Below are 20229 nucleotides of genomic sequence, written 5' to 3'. Positions count from 1 at the left end.
TAATGATCTTTTCAATTCAGATTATAATACGGTTTAATAATTTGTATTTTTTCCTTTTATGATGTTTCAGCTATTTGCCTTGATGGTACATTTCACAAATATGTTTTTAATTCAGATGGCAGCTGCAATAGAGAAGCGTTTGATGTATATCTAGATGTTTGTGATGATGATGATTATTAATTATTTTTATTATTTATTTGTGTAAAAAAACGATAATTTTATTTCATGTATTTTCTTGTGTGTGAAAGAATTTCAGTGTGCAAGTCAATTTCAGTGTGTATGTGAATGTATATAGAGTAAAAATAACAGTAAGCTTTCATTAAATAAATAAAAATATTGTTTATTTTATTGTGTAGACATAACAATAATACAATAGTAATAGATTTTAAATTTTATACTGCATCTAAAATCTGTAAAAATTATAATTGTTGATATTCTAATAGAAATTTTATATACCCGTAATAATAATTATTGTGTATAACTAATTTTTTTTACATTTGTGAATATGTATATATATATATATTTATATATATATATATATATGTTTTGTACAGACAAATTATATATTTGCATTATTGTCAGCTTCAGTGGTCATTTGTAAAATAATATATTTCATTTTAAATAAAAAAGTGTTTGTTAATTTTTTACTGGATAGTGTTATAACTATAAATGTATGTGTCTTCATCATTTGTAATATAGTAAAACTTTGTAAATACTTTATATTTTATATATATATACAGACACAACACAACACACACACACATACACACCATCAATTTAAGTCATAATTATTGTGTGCATAAGTTGTTATTTAATTAAAAATTTGACGAGAAATAAATTTCTCTTTTTAAATATGTATAAAATATTCTTAATTTTAATACCAATTTAAAAATTTTCCTTGGAATTACTGCACTGATTAGACATGAACACTTTGTTCCTTCTATTTATCCTTGAAATTTTTTTTGAGGTTCTGGATGTTGTAATGAGCTAACAACTCTTACAACATTACCTGTACTAATATGCCATTTTTATCAGCTAATTTAAGTTTTTACTACTTTTTAATTTTTGGATGCATCCATATATGTTTTTTAAAAAATTGAATTTTCTCTGTTAAAAGATTTTTTTTTACGAGAAATTTCCTTTAAAATCATCTTTACATCGACCAACAAATGAGCAGCTACATTGAATCTCTATACAAATGTTAACTAATTTTTTATTAGTAATTTTTAGATTTAAATCATACAATTTTATGAAACAGAAGAACTATATCAAAATACAGTCGATTATTAAAAAGGAAATGACACATTATTGAAAAACCTTTTAGCGTGTAAGCAAAATCAAATAAAAACGTAAGATTGTGCCTATTTGTTAAAAATAAAAAAAATGGGATTTTAAAATATTTATTTAAAACTAAAAACTTAAAATTTTATTAAAAAAACAAACCAAACATCAGGTTAGACAGATATTATGAATATAAACAAAATTGATGCGACTATTAACAGATGAGTGTTAAATAATAAATATATTTTATAAGTTGTCACAAATTTTTTTTTTACTAAAAATTATACTTGCTTAAAGCAATGGAAGGAGAAAAATTTAAATGGCTATGGACTAAAGTCGAGTAAACCAGTGATAAGGTTAAACAAAATATTCCCCTTACAGTTTGCCTGTGAATTTACTAATTTGTGTTTAAATTTGCAATATTTTTCTAATCACTCTAATTCATTAATATTATTATTTATTTCTAAAATTCCCAAATTTTACTATGTCGTTATGTGTTTTATTTTCTATTAGATGTTCAGCTACCTTGGATGCTTTTTTTATTTACCAAATTTGATATTTAAAAAATATACATACTTGTAAAAGTTTCTTTCGCTATAGCACTACTATGTATAAAGAATAGAAATTTCTGTCTTTTTTTTTTTTATAAATCTATAAAATTTATGCTTTTTCTATAGATGCTTACATTTACTCTGTGAAATAGTAATTGTGGTAGTAAGTATTTCTACATAATATGTGGTGAAACGTTTCTTGTCCAGTCACTTGCCTTACTAATTTTACATGTAGAAGAGGAGTAACAAGTACTTATATGAAAATTGATGTTCAGTATTTAAAAATACCTAATCTATAAAAAGAGTCTACTGAAAAACAGTTCAGGTAACAGAACCAGCATAAAAATAAAATAAAATATAAAGATTGCTTATAAAACCTAAATTAAAACCTATAAAGGATTTAAGTTAAAGAAACTATTAACCTTCAAAGATAAATTCTTTTTTTCCTGAATTTTTATGGGCATCGACTGCTAAGGTCATTAGCCCTCGTCACATTCTTTAAAAGAAATTATTATCTCCATCAGGATCGTCATATGTAAAGGGCCCTTACATTTTATTTAAAAACACAAACTTCACAATAAACATTAAGACATAAAAGACAAGGACAATCACAAACACTTAAGGGGTGTAAAGGGCCCCAATATTAAAATTTGAGATAAGGTTCTCAAAAGACCATGAAATTAAAATTTCAACTTATCAATACCATTTCTTTCTTTATATATATATATATAAAACTACCGCTTAGAGATTCTTTTATCACAGCTTTAAACTTTCATTTTATAGACTTTTAAGAAGTACACTGGCGTGTAAAAATGCAACTATATTTTCTTCATTTCCATTATCCAGATCAGCACTAATATTATTTCTAAGACGGAACCTCTTTCTGAGGTCCTCATATATGGTACACTCTTATATTAGATGCTTGATTGTCAGTGTTTTATTACAAACACCGCACATTGGTCTCACTTCGCCGGTTAACAAATATAAATTTGTTAATCGCGTGTGACCGATTCTAAGTCTGGTCACCGCTACTTGTTCACGGCGAGTCAACTTAAAGTCGCCTTTCCATTTATAAGGAGAAGTTTTTACTGAGTTTAATTTTGTATTTAAACTCCTCCATTCAGCATTCCACTTGTTTTTTACTATATTTGTTAGACGGTTTTTAACATCTGCCACTCTTACAGGAAATGCATACAAATCATCGCAGACTGTTGCCTTTCTGGCAGCTTGGTCTGCGATTTCATTACCTGAATACCAGCATACTCCGGAGTCCATACAAATACGCATCGCTGTCCTCGTTGTTTTAGAACGTATAAAATGAACAGGATGTTTGCAATTAGGATATCCTTAATGTTCTTGTTCCGAATTGCGACAAGTGCACTTAAATAATCGGAACATATCAACACTCTCTCTTCGCAATAGTGTTCAGTGTAGCGAAGAGCTTGCTGAATTGCAGTGAGTTCTGCCGTGTAGACAATGGCCACATCTGGCAGTTTCCAAAAGTGGGCTTCTCCATCTACATATATTGAGCATCCAACAATATGTTCGGTTTTAGAACCGTCAGTATAAATTCTAACATGTTCTTCGTAACTACTGACGGTTGCCAAAAATTCCTGTTGGATGATCACTGCCGGTTTCTTTTTTATTTCTCCTTGAGAGAGATCCAAACTTGTATTTACCGCTTGCAAGAGCCATGACGGTATTTCTCTAGTAGAAATTGCCAATGTATCTGGAAAGGCAATTTCGTATTTACTTCTTAATTCGTGGTACCTAATTCCGGCTGGTCTGGAATAGGTAGCACGACGTTCGTATAATGCAGCCATAGGATGCAATAAAAGTTTATTATTTATATGGGCAGGATAAGCCCATATATTTGCTGCGTATCTTAGTAAAAGGATCTCTTCTATAATGTAGTGGCATTATTCCGGCTTCAGACATCAGACTAGCCGCCGGACTTGTGCGGAAAGCTCCAGTTGCATATCTTATTCCGCTATTATGAACTACGTTTAACTTTTTTAAATGCGACTTTCTAGCGGATGAATATACGATACATCCGTAGTCTAGTTTAGATTGAACCAATGCTTTATACAATCTCAATAATGTCTCTTTGTCTGAGCCCCAATTTAAGTTCGATAGACATTTTATAATGTTTAGGGCTCTTTTGCATCTATCACTCAAGTCCTGTATATGTAATCCCCATGTAAGGGATTTATCCAATACTAGTCCTAAATATCTTACATTGTCTTTATATTGTATTGGATTATCATCAATATTCAACGCAGGATTTTGATGAGGAATTCTCTTACTACAAAAGTGTACACAGCACGTTTTTTCTGGTGAGAATTGGAATCCGTTTTTCCTTGCAACTTCATTTAGAGCATTGATCGCTCGTTGCAATTTGTACCTCACCATAGCAGTCTTGTTGCTGGCATACATAATTGCCAGATCATCAACATAGACGCTTTTGCTGATTTCTATTGGAATGGCTAATATCAATTTATTAATGGCAATGGTAAACAAGGTACCGCTCAACGGCGAACCCTGCGGTATGCCACTTTTCAAGATTCTTTCACATGAATATTCATTGTTGACGCGTACTTGGAAGGTACGGTCATTCATATAGTTGCTGAGCAGTATAGGCAGATTGCCACGAATTCATTCATGTATCTGGAGCATTATACCATGACGCCAGGTCATATCGAAAGCCTTCTGAAGATCAAAGAAGACAACGACACAATGTTTCCTTGTAATGAATCTGTTATATATAACGTCCTCTAAGCTGATCATTTGATCAGTGGTAGAATAGTATTGCCGAAAACCTGCTTGATACGGTGATATCAGGTTTTCTTTTTCCAAAACGAGTCGATTATTAATCATTTTTTCAAATATTTTTCCCATAGCACACGTTAAAGAAATAGGGCTCTAGCTATTGGGATCTGTTAAATTTTTATTTTTCTTTGGTACTGGAACTACATGAGTTTTTTTCCACTGCTGCGGGTACGTTCCATCCCGCCATATCTGATTATAAAGTTCTAATAATCTGCGTTTTGCAGTGGTATTCAGCTGCCTGATCACATTATAATGGATTTCATCCGGACCAGCAGCTGTGTTATCTGCTTTTTCCAACGCTTTCACGAATTCTTCCATTTTAAATGGTACATTATATGAGTAATTATACTCAGTTCTAAAATTTAGTAGACCTTCGAGTTCTTCTTTTTTGGTTCAAAAACCTTCCTCGTAGTTGGCCGTTTTGCTGGCCTTCTCGAAGTGATTGGACAATAGCTCTGCTATTTCGTTTGGAGTATCCTTAATTCCATCTTCATCTTGAAGGCTAGTTATGGGAGCAAAATTTTTACGCCCACAAATCGCCTTCACTTTCCTACAAACATCTGATGCAGTAGTGGTTCTGTCAATGGATGACACGTATTGCTGCCAGGATCGTTTTTTCGAGTCAATCATAAGACGTTTTGCATACGCCCTGTATTTTTTAAAGGCAACAAGATTTTCTATGCTAGGACGCTTCTTGAAGGCGTTATACGCTCTTTTCTTTCTTTTAATAGCTTCACTTATTTCATCGTTCCACCATGGAACGGGTTTCTTCGTAAGTTTCCCAGATGCTTTGGGAATATATCTCGATGCCGACTCAATTATTGCATTTGTTATGGGGTCGACATCGTCTCAGTTGTTTCAGGGAGTATCGTTCTAGCTGTGAAGCTCGTCCAGTCTGCCTTTTCAAATAACCATCTTTTAGGGATGGGATATATTGTTCTTGTAACATTAGTTACAATTTGCACCGGGAAATGATCGCTTCCATGCAGATCGTCTAAGACATGGAAGCTGTACCTCGGTGCTATCGATCCGCTTATAAGTACAAGATCTATACAGGACGTCGATCCATCTCTGGCATTGAAAAAGGTTCCTGATCCATCGTTTAAAATAATAAGTTCTGAATTCATCAGGAACCCTTCCAGTTCTCTTCCGCGGGGATCTATTCGATCCGATCCCCAAAGAGAATTATGAGCATTGAAGTCACTCACCAGTAAAACAGGTGGGGGAAGCTCAAAAATTAATCTTGCTATGTCATCCTTATTCCAATCAAAATTCGGCAAGTATATGCTGCAGACAGTGATCTGAAGCGGACGCTTCATCCTAACGGCGACCGCTTGTAGGTTTGTGTTTAGAACAACCGCTTCGGTGGTAGCTCTAGTCGATGTTAATATCCACCTCTAACTATTCTACCTCCAACTCTTACATTTGGCGGTTGGTCTCGCCGAAATATTTCGAATCCTTTTAATTTAAAATCTTCATTTCGGCGGAAATGCGTTTCTTGCAGACATATACAAATCGGGTCTACATCATGTACCAAGCGTACATGAACAATGGATGTTTGAAAAACATCCATTGATGTTCCATTGTACAATCGACTCGCTAATTTTTAATTAAATTATGATCTGGGTTTTCCTTTCGGCCACCCTTTTTTCCTTTTTTTCTCCATCTATCGAACAGCATCGTGTTCGTGGAGAACGTCGTCGCCGGTGTAGCTTCCGGTCTCCGAATCGGAGACCACCGAAGCCGCCGACGACGACGGGCATGGATTGGCGCCGATTTAGAGGCGGCAAGCTGGCCGCCCCCAGACACAGGGGTCGTACCGGTCACCGCCTGTGGAAGGGGGGACACTCGTCCCCCCTGTGTGATATTTTGTGGCCTCTGTGGTTTAGAGGTCACCTCAGTTGCGGGAGGCTTTGCAGCCTCTATAACACACTCTTTCTTGTCATTAAGAATTTCGCTGAGACGGACTTTACATTCTGGTTTGGAGTCCGTTTTCTTTTCTGCAGGAGCAACTTTCACTTTTACAGATTTATCTTCAGCAGGCTGTACCACTATCTTTGGCTTAACAAATTCTTTATTGCTGAAAGGTTTCATCTTGTTTTCGATGATCCTCTCAATCATGTTAGCCAAAGTAGGCGCAAGTTTATTTATAATTTGAGTCTCATCTACAGCAATTGGAGCAGGAGCAGGAACAGTAGCCGCAGCCTGAGCATAAGATGTTGTTGCTCTAGGTTTGCGGGCGTTAACAATCTTTCTGGCTTCGATGTAGCTGACTTTCTGCAGGGTTTTAACTTCCTGCACAGCTACTTCTTCTTTGTAGACAGGCCAATTCCTGGATCTACATGAATCCTGTCCCTTGCAATTGATGCAAATGTAATCAATTGTTGCAATTGATGCTCTTTACACGGCTCTCCCTCATGCACCTCTTCGCCGCACACGCATATTTGCGTTCTCTCACATTTGATAGCGGTGTGGCCAAAACGTTGGCACTTGAAGCATCGCATTGGTTGCGGGATAAATGCCCGCACATCCAATCGATGTATCCCCGCTTTAATCTTCTCCGGCAAGGTAGGCCGGTTAAATGTGAGAACATGAGAGGCTGAAGGTAGGACTTCGCCATTCCTCCTCATGCTCAATCGGCGACACTCTATTACTCCCTGCGATGACAACTCCTCAACAATTTCTTGCTCCGTGCAATTTAGAAGATCCCGACAGACGACCACACCCCTTGAGGTGTTGAGCGTACCGTGGGGATCGACATGTACAGCCAGTTCTCCAATCTTTTTAAGCCCTAAAATCTTTTGAGACTGGACATCATTTACAGTCTCAACATGAAGTCCCATGAAGGTCTTCCTTATTTCTTTTACAGGGCCACCAGCGCATTTGTTATCTCCCGAGCGATGAGAAAAGGACTCACCCTCGAGAAATTTCCATCCTCCTTTGTAATGACCAAATATTTGGGTTTCGGTACATTACTACTTTTAAAAAAAGCTTTTTGTAAGCTTTTCCTAGCGTCAATCTCAATCTTTCTTGACTCTGCACTTTTTCTCCGTTTTGCCTCAGGCGAAACGGCTGGTTCTAGACGAGGATGTTTACGTGAACCCTCTGTCACGTTTAGTTGTTCAGTTTGCATGAACAATTAATCCCTTCTGTAGTAAGGCTAGCCGCCGGGGTACACCCCCACTCCAGGGCTACCTACCCTGGAGGTCCGTTCCGGTGGAACCGGCATATGTCCTGGCAGAGAGCGGATGCGCAGTCTCTGCACTGACTCCAGGCCCTTACACACCGAGGCATTCAGGGCTCCCATGCCCCGAACAACATGGGCACCTTAACTACATGCTTGCCATCGCGGGGGGCATGTGGACAACGAAAGGTCTCCGTTACACCTGCAAATAACTTCGACCGTGGCCGCCACATCGCCAGCTCTAAAAGCAGTATCAATCCATTTCCATAATCAGTAAAAATTTCGTATCTGCAGGTGGCCGCGAAATCCAGTCCTCTAATTCGGCATGCAGATGAAAATCGGCCGAGAAAAGTATATCCGAGAAACAATACTCGGAACCCCGTTAGCCAGCTATATGTAATGTACGTGAGTACAGCTGTTGCCGCCCTGGACGTGGAACGTAGATGTTGTGTTCCGGACGTGGGGATTATCTACCTCAGGGCAATAAATTATTATTATTATAAATAAGCCTTAGCAAATAAATTCACCACTATATTTGCAATACAGGATCATAATTGAATATAAGACAAATAAATAATGAGAGGTTATTAACCTTAAATAAATTTACAATTTATCACCTAACTCAGCCATCCCATTCATAATGAATAAATGAATATTTTCCACAAATCACAAAGACATTGGAACCCTATACTTCATCTTCAATCTTTGAGCCAGAATATTAGGCACAATAAGAAGAATAATTTATTTGAATAGAATTAATACAACCTGGATCAATAATTAAAAATGATCAAATTTATAATACCATCATAACATCACATGCATTCATTATAATCTTTAATATAGTTATACCAATTATAATTGGAGGATTTGGAAACTGACTAGTACCAATAATAATTGGAGTACCAGATATAGCATTCCCACGAATAAATAATATAAGATTCTGATTATTGCCCCCATCAATCACATTGTTAATCTCAAGTTCAGTTGTAGGATCAGGGTCAGGAACAGGATGAACTGTTTACCCACCCCTTTCAGCCCAAATCGCACATTCAGGACAATCAGTAGACTTAACTATCTTTTCACTTCACATTGCAGGATTAAGATCTATTATAGGAGCAATTAACTTTATCTCAACAACAATAAATATACTACCAAAAGGAATAACTATAGAAAAAATACCGCTATTCTGTTGATCAGTACTAATCACTGCAATTCTTCTATTAATCTCCCTACCCGTACTAGCTGGAGCAATTACAATACTATTAACGGACCGAAACTTTAATACATCATTCTTTGATCCAACAGGAGGTGGAGACCCAATCCTATATCAACACTTATTTTGATTCTTTGGACACCCGGAAGTTTACATTTTAATTCTACCAGGATTTGGATTAATTTCTCACATTATCACAAATGAAAGAGGAAAAATAATAACATTCAGACACCTGGTAATAATCTATGCAATACTAGCAATCGGAATCCTAGGATTTATTGTATGAGCACATCACATATTTACTGTAGTTATAGATATTGATACACGAGCATATTTTACATCAGCAACTATAATTATTGCAATACCAACAGGAATTAAAATTTTTAGATGAATGCAACAATGCAAGGAATAACCAAAAAAAAATCACCTCAAATAATCTGATCAATAGGATTTGGATTCCTATTTACAATTGGAGGACTAACAGGAGTAATTTTAGCAAATTCATCAATTGACGTTATTTTACACGATACATATTATGTAGTAGCACATTTCCATTATGTTCTATCAATAGGAGCAGCATTTGCCATTATAGCAAGAATTATTCATTGATTCCCACTAATAACAGGTATAAGAATAAATAAAAAATGATTAAAAATTCAATTCTAAACTATATTTCTTGGAGTTAATTTAACTTTCTTCCCACAACATTTCCTAGGATTAGCAGGTATGCCATGACGATACTCAGACTATCCAGACAACTACATAACATGAAACATAATCTCATCGATAGGATCCGTTATTTCAATAATCAGAATTATAATATTTATATTTATCATATGAAATCAATGATATTTAAACAAATTACAATTTTTAAAAACAATAAATCATCAACTGAATGATTCTCCAGTACACCACCCCCTGAACACTCATTCAATGAACTACCATCAGTTTCAAAACCATTCTAAGAGTGGCAGAAAATTGCCATGAACTTAAAATTCATTAATAAATTAAAAAATAATTTCCTTAGAAATCGCATCATGAATAAAATTCAATATAATAAATAGAGCAAGCCCAATTATAGAATAACTAATAAACTTCCATGATCACACTATAATAATTCTATTATCCATTACAACAACAGTAACAATTATAATAATAACAATAACAAAAAATAAAATGTCAAACAACCTACTAACAGAAAATCAAGCAATAGAAACAATTTGAACAATACCAGCTATTATTCTAGTATTCATCGCCATTCCATCAATTAAAATTCTATATTTAATAGAAGAAATAATTAAACCATCAATCACTATTAAAACAATTGGACATCAATGATATTGATCATATGAATACTCAAGACTAAAAAAAAATAGAATTTGAATCATATATAAAACCACAAAATGATTTAACCTCATTCCGATTAATTGAAGTTGATAATTGAATAACCATCCCATTTCTAACACAAATTCGAGTAATTGTAACATCATCAGATGTAATCCACTCTTGAACTATCTCATCAATAGGAGTAAAAATAGATGCAATTCCAGGACGACTAAACCAAATTAGATTAATAACAAAAACACCTTGAGTTTTTTTTTGGACAATGCTCAGAAATTTGTGAAATAAACCACAGATTTATACCAATTACAATAGAAAGAATTGACATAAAATCATTTATTAAATGAATAAAACAATAAAAAAAAATTCAAACATTAAGTGACTGAAAGAAAGTAACGGTCTCTTAAACCAAAATATAGTAAACATCGAATACTCTTAATGAAAGAAGCTAGTTTAAAAAAAACATTTAATTGTCAAATAAAAAATACATAAAATGTGCCTCTTGATTCCACAAATGTCACCAATAATATGAAACCTAATATTAATAACAACAACAATAACAATTATAATAAACATAACAAAACTATTCTTCATAACAAACATAAAAAAAAAGAAAAATAAATATTAACTGAAAATGATAACTAGACTTTTCTCAACATTCGACCCAATAACTAAACTATTACAAAGAAACTGAATAATTATTTTTATAACAACAATAATTTTACCAAAATGGTATTGAACAAAATAATCTCGAATAAATATATTCACAAAATTAATAGAAAAAAAATTAATAAATGAATTTAAATCAATAACTGACCAAAAAGAAATATTAATTATAGTAATATCAATTTTTATATTTATCCTAACCAGAAATATAATAGGATTAATCCCATATGTATTCACATCAACAAGACACTTAGTAGTATCAATATCAATTGCCCTACCTAGGTGAATTATAATTACAGTATATAGAAGGAAAAACTTTACAAATGAAATATTCAAACATATACTACCCAAAAGGAACACCTTCAGCTATTTCACCAATAATAATTCTAATCAAAACTACAGGAAACATTATCCAACCAATCTCATTAGCTGTACGACTAACAGCAAATATAATTGCAGGCCATTTATTAATAACACTATTAGGTAATACATCATCAATAAAAATATTAATAATTACTCTACTAATACAAATAATTTTAACAGCATTCGAAACAGCAATTTCAATGATTTTTTTTGTCTTCAGTCATTTGACTGGTTTGATGCAGCTCTCCAAGATTCCCTATCTAGTGCTTGTCGTTTCATTTCAGTATACCCTCTACATCCTACATCCCTAACAATTTGTTTTACATATTCCAAACGTGGCCTGCCTACACAATTTTTTCCTTCTACCTGTCCTTCCAATATTAAAGCGACTATTCCAGGATGCCTTAGTATGTGGCCTATAAGTCTGTCTCTTCTTTTAACTATATTTTAAAAAAATGCTTCTTCTTCATCTATTTGCCGCAATACCTCTTCATTTGTCACTTTATCCACCCATCTGATTTTTAACATTCTCCTATAGCACCACATTTCAAAAGCTTCTAATCTTTTCTTCTCAGATACTCCGATTGTCCAAGTTTCACTTCCATATAAAGCGACACTCCAAACATACACTTTCAAAAATCTTTTCCTGACATTTAAATTAATTTTTGATGTAAACAAATTATATCTCTTACTGAAGACTCGTTTAGCTTGTGCTATTCGGCATTTTATATCGCTCCTGCTTCGTCCATCTTTAGTAATTCTACCTCCCAAATAACAAAATTCTTCTACCTCCATAATCTTTTCTCCTCCTATTTTCACATTTAGTGGTCCATCTTTGTTATTTCTACTACATTTCATTACTTTTGTTTTGTTCTTGTTTATTTTCATGCGATAGTTCTTGCGTAGGACTTCATCTATGCCGTTCATAGTTTCTTCTAAATCCTTTTTACTCTCGGCTAGAATTACTATATCATCAGCAAATCGTAGCATCTTTATCTTTTCACCTTGTACTGTTACTCCGAATCTAAATTGTTCTTTAACATCATTAACTGCTAGTTCCATGTAAAGATTAAAAAGTAACGGAGATAGGGAACATCCTTGTCGGACTCCCTTTCTTATTACGGCTTCTTTCTTATGTTCTTCAATTGTTACTGTTGCTGTTTGGTTCCTGTACATGTTAGCAATTGTTCTTCTATCTCTGTATTTGAACCCTAATTTTTTTAAAATGCTGAAAATTTTATTCCAGTCTACGTTATCGAATGCCTTTTCTAGGTCTATAAACGCCAAGTATGTTGGTTTGTTTTTCTTTAATCTTCCTTCTACTATTAATCTGAGGCCTAAAATTGCTTCCCTTGTTCCTATACTTTTCCTGAAACCAAATTGGTCTTCTCCTAACACTTCCTCCACTCTCCTCTCAATTCTTCTGTATAGAATTCTAGTTAAGATTTTTGATGCATGACTAGTTAAACTAATTGTTCTGTATTCTTCACATTTATCTGCCCTGCTTTCTTTGGTATCACTACTATAACACTTTTTTTGAAGTCTGACGGAAATTCCCCTTTTTCATAAATATTACACACAGTTTGTATAATCTATCAATCTCTTCCTCACCTGCACTGCGCAGTAATTCTACAGGTATTCCGTCTATTCCAGGAGCCTTTCTGCCATTTAGTGCTCTCTTAAATTCTTTTGATGCTCTCTTAAATTCAGATCTCAGTATTGTTTCTCCCATTTCATCCTCCTCAACTTCCTCTTCTTCCTCTATAACACCATTTTCTAATTCATTTCCTCCGTATAACTCTTCAATATATTCCACCCATCTATCGACTTTACCTTTCGTATTATATATTGGTGTACCATCTTTGTTTAACACATTATTAGATTTTAATTTATGTACCCCAAAATATTCCTTAACTTTCCTGTATGCTCCGTCTATTTTACCAATGTTCATTTCTCTTTCCACTTCTGAACACTTTTCTTTAATCCACTCTTCTTTCGCCAGTTTGCACTTCCTGTTTATAGCATTTCTTAATTCCCGATAGTTCCTTTTACTTTCTTCATCACTAGCATTCTTATATTTTCTACGTTCATCTATCAGCTGCAATATATCGTCTGAAACCCAAGGTTTTCTACCAGTTCTCTTTATTCCGCCTAAGTTTGCTTCTGCTGATTTAAGAATTTCCTTTTTAACATTCTCCCATTCTTCTTCTACATTTACTACCTTATCTTTTTTACTCAGACCTCTTGCGATGTCCTCCTCAAAAATCTTCTTTACCTCCTCTTCCTCAAGCTTCTCTATATTCCACCTATTCATCTGACACCTTTTCCTCAGGTTTTTAAACCCCAATCTACATTTCATTATCACCAAATTATGGTCGCTATCAATGTCTGCTCCAGGGTAAGTTTTGCAGTCAACGAGTTAATTTCTAAATCTTTGCTTAACCATGATATAATCTATCTGATACCTTGCAGTATCGCCTGGCTTTTTCCAAGTGTATATTCTTCTATTATGATTTTTAAATTGGGTGTTGGCAATTACTAAATTATACTTCGTGCAAAACTCTATAAGTCGGTCCCCTCCTTCATTCCTTTTGCCCAGCCCGTATTCACCCACTATATTTCCTTCCTTGCCTTTTCCAATGCTTGCATTCCAATCTCCAACTATTATTAAATTTTCATCTCCTTTTATGTGTTTAATTGCTTCATCAATCTCTTCGTATACATACTCTACCTCATCATCATCATGGGCGCTTGTAGGCATATAGACGTTAACAATCGTTGTCGGTTTAGGTTTTGATTTTATCCTTATTACAATGATTCTATCGCTATGCGTCTTGAAATACTCCACTCTCCTCCCTAACTTCTTGTTCATCACGAAACCTACTCCTGCCTGCCCATTATTTGACGCTGAGTTAATTACTCTAATATTACCTGTCCAAAAGTCGCCTTCCTCTTCCCACCAAACCTCACTAATTCCTACTATATCCACCTTCATCCTACCCATTTCCCTTTTTAAATTTTCTAGCCTACCAACCTTTTTCAAGCTTCTAACATTCCACGCTCCGACTCGTAGAATGTGATCCAAGCTTATGGCTTTGCAACGCTTGTAACACTTTACTCTAGAGAAGTACCCTATGAAAAAAACTCATCCATTTCACATAGTTTCAAAAAGATCATGACCAATTACTTTATCAATAAATGTAATAACAATATTAACAGGAACTGTAAAATGAACTCAAACAAAAGAATATGACCTAATAGTAATAGGTATAATTATATCAACACTATCCATAATAATGTGATGACGAGATATCACCCGAGATGCAACATTCCAAGGAAATCATACAAATAAAGTAAAATCACTAATAAAAATAGGAACAATTATATTCATTATCTCAGAAATAATATTTTTCCTATCATTCTTCTGAATATTTTTCCATTTAAGTTTAGCCCATCAATCGAAATTGGAATAAATTGACCACCAAAGTCAATTAAACCATTTAATCCAATAGAAATTCCACTTTTAAACACAATTATTCTAATCTCATCAGGAATTACAGTAACATGAGCCCACCACAGAATCTTGTCAAATAAACTATCCATATCAAACAAGTCACTAATATTAACAATCATGGTAGGAGGACTATATTTTACAATCTTACAAAAATGAGAATACCAACAATCAACATTCACAATAGCAGACTCAATTTATGGGTCATCATTCTTCTTAACAACAGGATTCCATGGCATTCACATAATTGTAGGAACAACATTTCTTATAATTTCATTAGCACGATGTACAAAAATACACTTTTCAGCTACTCATCATATAGGACTTAAAAGTCGCAATCTGGTACTGCCATTTTGTAGATGTAATCTGATTATTCCTTTACCTATCACAATCTACTGGTGAGGAAAATAAAAATTAAATCTTTTTAGTACAAAAAGTATAATTAACCTCCAACTAATAGATTAATAAAATTAAAATTACTTTAACAATAATATCACTAAGCTTAATCATCATTATAATCATAATTGTCACAATATTAATTTCAAAAAAAAAAAAAAGACGAGACAAAAATTCACCATTTGAATGTGGATTCTCTAAAATATCATCAACACGAAAATCTTTCTCTACCCACTTCTTCTTAATTGCAACCACCTTCCTACTCTTTGACATCGAAATCTCAATAATTATACCAATATTTTCAACAAAAACAATAATACACATAAATGAATGATTCATTTCATCAACAATCGCAATTACAATTCTTATCATAGGACTAATACACGAATGAAAAATAGGAATACTAGAATGAAGAAAATAAGGAGAATAGTTAAACATAACATTTACTTTGCAAATAAAAAATATTGAAAGATCAATTTCTCTTAGAGTAAAGAAGTAAGATTACAATTAATTTTGACTTAATATTAAGGATAACCCTCATACTCAAATTAACTGAAGCTAAAATAAAAGCTATTCACTGTTAATGAAAAAAATTGATAATATCCAGTTAAAAGAATAAAAAGTAAAGGAGCCGCTAACTACCTTTCAAGTGAAACCACTTTATTCTTATTTATATAGTTTAAAAAAAACAATACACTTTCAATGTATAAATAAATAAATTTTGTAAATGTCCAATTCATAATAACAATTTCAATGTTAAGCTTTTAATTAAGCTACCCGAACAGAGAGAGAAAAAAAAAATCCTAAGAATATTTAAAGTACACCTATCAAAAAAAAAACCTAACCATTTTAAAAGTCCAATTAAACCCTCTGAAACAAAATATTCTAATCAACCACTATCAACTAATCCATATCTAAAATAATAAAATATAAAAAATCAATTAAAAAAAAAACCAGAAGAATAAAAATTCAAAAATCATATATTACTAAAAAAATAAAAATAAATCAAACCAAAATAAAAATAAAAAAAACTAAAAACATCAAAAAATAAAAATAAAGGAATTAACCTAAAATCAAAAGGCAAAATAAAAAAAATCATCCTCAAACAATCAAAATATAAAAGAACCCACAAATAAACAAGAAAAATACAAAAAAAAGAAGAGAAATTTATATAAAAACTGTAAGAAAAATTAATACAAGGAAAAAAAAGAATTACAAGAAAATAAATAATAAATTAAACGTAAACTATAAATAAAAGTAACCCCGACAAAAAAAATAAAAAATAAAAATAAAAAACATAAAAAAAACTCCAAAATAAAATCCCTCAAGTAAAATCCAGAAAAAAAGGAAACCCACATAAACAAATTAAAGAAACAAAAAATGCTACACTTACATAAGGACATTGCTTGGAAATACCACCTATAAACCGAATATCTTGACTCCCAAAAAAACAATGAATAAAAATACCAGAACACAAAAAAAGTAACGACTTAAAAATAGCATGAATTAATAAATGAATAAAGCAAAGAGATAAAGACCGAAGAGAAAGAATGAAAAATATAAATCCTAACTGTCTAAGAGTAGAAAAACCAACCAATAATCCTCTTTAAATCATTTTCTAAACAAGCAGCAAAGCCAGATAAAATTATAGTAACTAAGGAAAAAAATAAGTATCACAAAAATAAATAAAATAATTAAATTGAATAATAAGATAAACACCAGAAGTTACTAAAGTAGAAGAATGAACCAAAGAAGATACGGGAGTCGGAGCAGCTATAGCAGAAGTAGCCAAACAGAAAAAGGAAATTGAGCACTTTTAGTAAAAAGAAGCAAACAAAACTAAATAAATAAAATCATCATTAAAAAAATAAATATAAAAAATATAATGAAAAGAACCGAAATTAATAAATAAACCGACACATAAAATTAAAAATACATTACCTACACGATTTATTATTAAAGTAATAAGACCAGAATATAAAGAAACTCTATTCTGATAATAAATAACTAAACAATAAGAAATTAATCCAATGCCATCTCAGCCTAATAATAAACAAATAAAATCAGTATTAAAATAAAAAAAAAAACCAAATAATAAAACCGAACTAAATTTAAGTCACCTGACATATAGCCAAGTCTATAAAACAAAACACAACCTCTAGTTAAAAAAACAAAAGATATAAAAAAAACAAGAAATCCAATCAAAAAAATAAAAATAAACTCATAGAAAAAGAATTAGAAAAAAATAACCTCTCAAAAAAAAAAAAACAAAATCATATTCAAATAAATAAATACCAAAAAAAAGAGATTATAACAAAAAAACATAGCCTATCCTCAAAACGATCTTTGATATCACAAATAAAAATGTTTAATTTAAATAAATAAGCAAATAAAAAAAAACAAATCAAATATTATTAAAAAAAATAGGAAAACAATGAAGAAGTAAAACATAAAATTCACGAACACATCAAGAATTAATAAAATTAAATCACCTGAATACAAACCATGCTGAGTTAAAGAAAAAATTATTACTCTATAACAAGCAGAAAAAAAATAATTGAAAAAATCACCATCTCAAAATAGAAATAATTAAATAAATCTCAGAAAATAAATTTAATCTAGGAGCACAAGACATATTCATAACACAAAACAAAAATCAAAAAAAGCTAAGTGAAGGTAAATAATTAAGCAAACCCCTAACAATAAAAAATCTACGACTTCCCAACCGATCATAAACAACACCAATTAAATAAAAAAGACCCGAAGAAACAAAGCATGAGCAACCATAAAAGATAATGAACCAACAAACCCTAAACCAGTTATAGTAAATAAACCACAAATAACTAAACTTATGTTACAAACGGAAGAATATGCAACAAGAACTTTTAAATCTCTCTGAACTATACAAAATATTCTAATATAAAAACAACCGAACAAACAAATACTAATAAAAAAATAACCATAATCAAATAAAAAATAATAAATATAACCCAAACAACGAATAAAGCCATATCCTCCAAGCTTTAGCATAATACCAGCTAAAATTATAGAACCTGAAGTAGGAGCCTCTACATGAGCCCTGGGCAATCACAAATGAAATCCAAATAAAGGAAACCTTACTAAAAAATAAAATAATAAACATTAAATAATTATTTAAAAGAAAATCAAAAAATAAATAATTAAAATAACCATAAAAACTATTTAAATAAAAGATTCTAAACAAAAAGGGAAAAGAACCAAAAAGAGTATAAAAATTTTTAAAAAATCCGGCTCTTAACCGTTCAGGCTGATACCCTCATCCAAAAATTAATACAAATAAAGGAATTAATCTACACTCAAAAAATAAAAAAATCAATAACAATAAAATCCAAAACTATAAAAAAAACAATTTAAAATGAAAACAAAAAATATAAGTAAGACTTATATTTTTAAAATAATAAAAAATCAAAATAAAAAATCAAAATAATAATGCAAATAAACAGATAATAAAACAACAATAAAAATTCAAATACTCAAGCAACAAAAAATATATGATACCCTAAAAATTATAAAAAAATAAGAAACAGAAACAAAAAATAAACCCACTAAATGTACTTAATATACAAAAAAGGATTAAAGAAAACAAAAAAAAAAATAAATTTTAACATAAAGATAATCTATCTAAATAATCTCTTCTAGAATTACGAATCAAAAATACAAGTAAAGATAACCCTAAAACACCATCCCACCAAATACTAAATAAATAATCAAAAAATAATAATCAAAATTAAAATAACCTATAAACCTAAAAATAAAAAAGAAAGAAAGTAACAAATATTCAAGACCTAAAAGACACAAAAGAAAATGCTTACGAATAAATAAAAACATAATTAATCTAAAAAAATAACCAAAAAATAAGTAATTATCATAAGTAAAAGTTTAAGATAGTTTAAAAACAATGATTTTGTAAATCATAATTTAAAATAAATTTATCTAAACAAAATCAGTAAAGAAAAAATCATCTTTAGTATCCAAAACTAATATTTTATATTAAAATACTTACTGAATTTAACAAAATATATAATTATATCAAATATTATTTTATCCCCAATACTAAAACACCCTATATCACTAGGATCAATATTAATTTTTAAACAGCCTTAATAAGTAGAAATCACTCAATACTAATTAAATCATCATGATACTTATATATTATATTCTTAACAACAGTAGGAGGACTAATAATTATATTTATATACATATCAAGAATTGCATCAAATGAAAAATTTAAACCAAGAACAAAATTACTGATTATCTGAACAACCTCAATATTAATAACAATATTAGTAAATAAATTAGATCCAGCCATAGAAACAATAATTAAACTAAATGAAACAAAAGAAATAATAACCGAACTAACTGAAGAAAAATCAACAAGAAAATTTTTTAGAATTTATAAAATAAATATCACACTTACAATAATAACAATTTTAATTATCACAATAATTTCAGTAAATAATATTGCAAGAACATTCGAAGGACCATTAAAAAAAACTTATGTTTAAACCATTACGAAAATCAAGACCACTAAATTCCTTTTTAATTGACCTGCCAAGACCCTCAAATATTTCACTATGATGAAATTTTGGTTCACTGCTAGGTATATGCTTGATAATTCAAATCATTTCAGAATTATTTTTAGCAATACATTACTCGCCAAGAATTGACAGCATTTAAAAGAATTATTCAGAGTATGAGAAGTGAATTATGGATGAATAATTCGCAAACAGAGCATCACTATTCTTTATTTTAATCTTTATACATACAGGACGGGGAATATATTATGGATCATTTAAACTAAAAAAAACATGAATATCTGGATCAATAATTATATTAACATTAATAGCAACAGCAT

General features: G+C 31.4%; 1 protein-coding gene and 1 pseudogene across 1 annotated transcript in view; both read left to right on the top strand.

The window, feature by feature from the left end:
* The window catches only part of LOC142332280 (WD repeat domain phosphoinositide-interacting protein 4-like), a 31494-nt gene extending 30655 nt beyond the window's left edge, over positions 1-839 (top strand). The window contains exon 8 of the mRNA XM_075378613.1: positions 71-839. Within this exon, the coding sequence (XP_075234728.1) occupies positions 71-180 (110 nt within the window). The 3' untranslated portion in view covers positions 181-839. The remainder of the gene's footprint in view (positions 1-70) is intronic.
* Positions 840-8485: 7646 nt separating this feature from the next.
* LOC142332510 (cytochrome c oxidase subunit 1-like) lies at positions 8486-10023 on the top strand (annotated as a pseudogene).
* Positions 10024-20229: the final 10206 nt, after the last annotated feature.

Source organism: Lycorma delicatula, chromosome 11 (genome assembly GCF_047948215.1).
Source record: "Lycorma delicatula isolate Av1 chromosome 11, ASM4794821v1, whole genome shotgun sequence".
NCBI lineage: Eukaryota > Metazoa > Arthropoda > Insecta > Hemiptera > Fulgoridae > Lycorma > Lycorma delicatula.
Note: the sequence above shows the minus strand (reverse complement) of the source record. Positions and strands in the feature narration are given on the sequence as shown.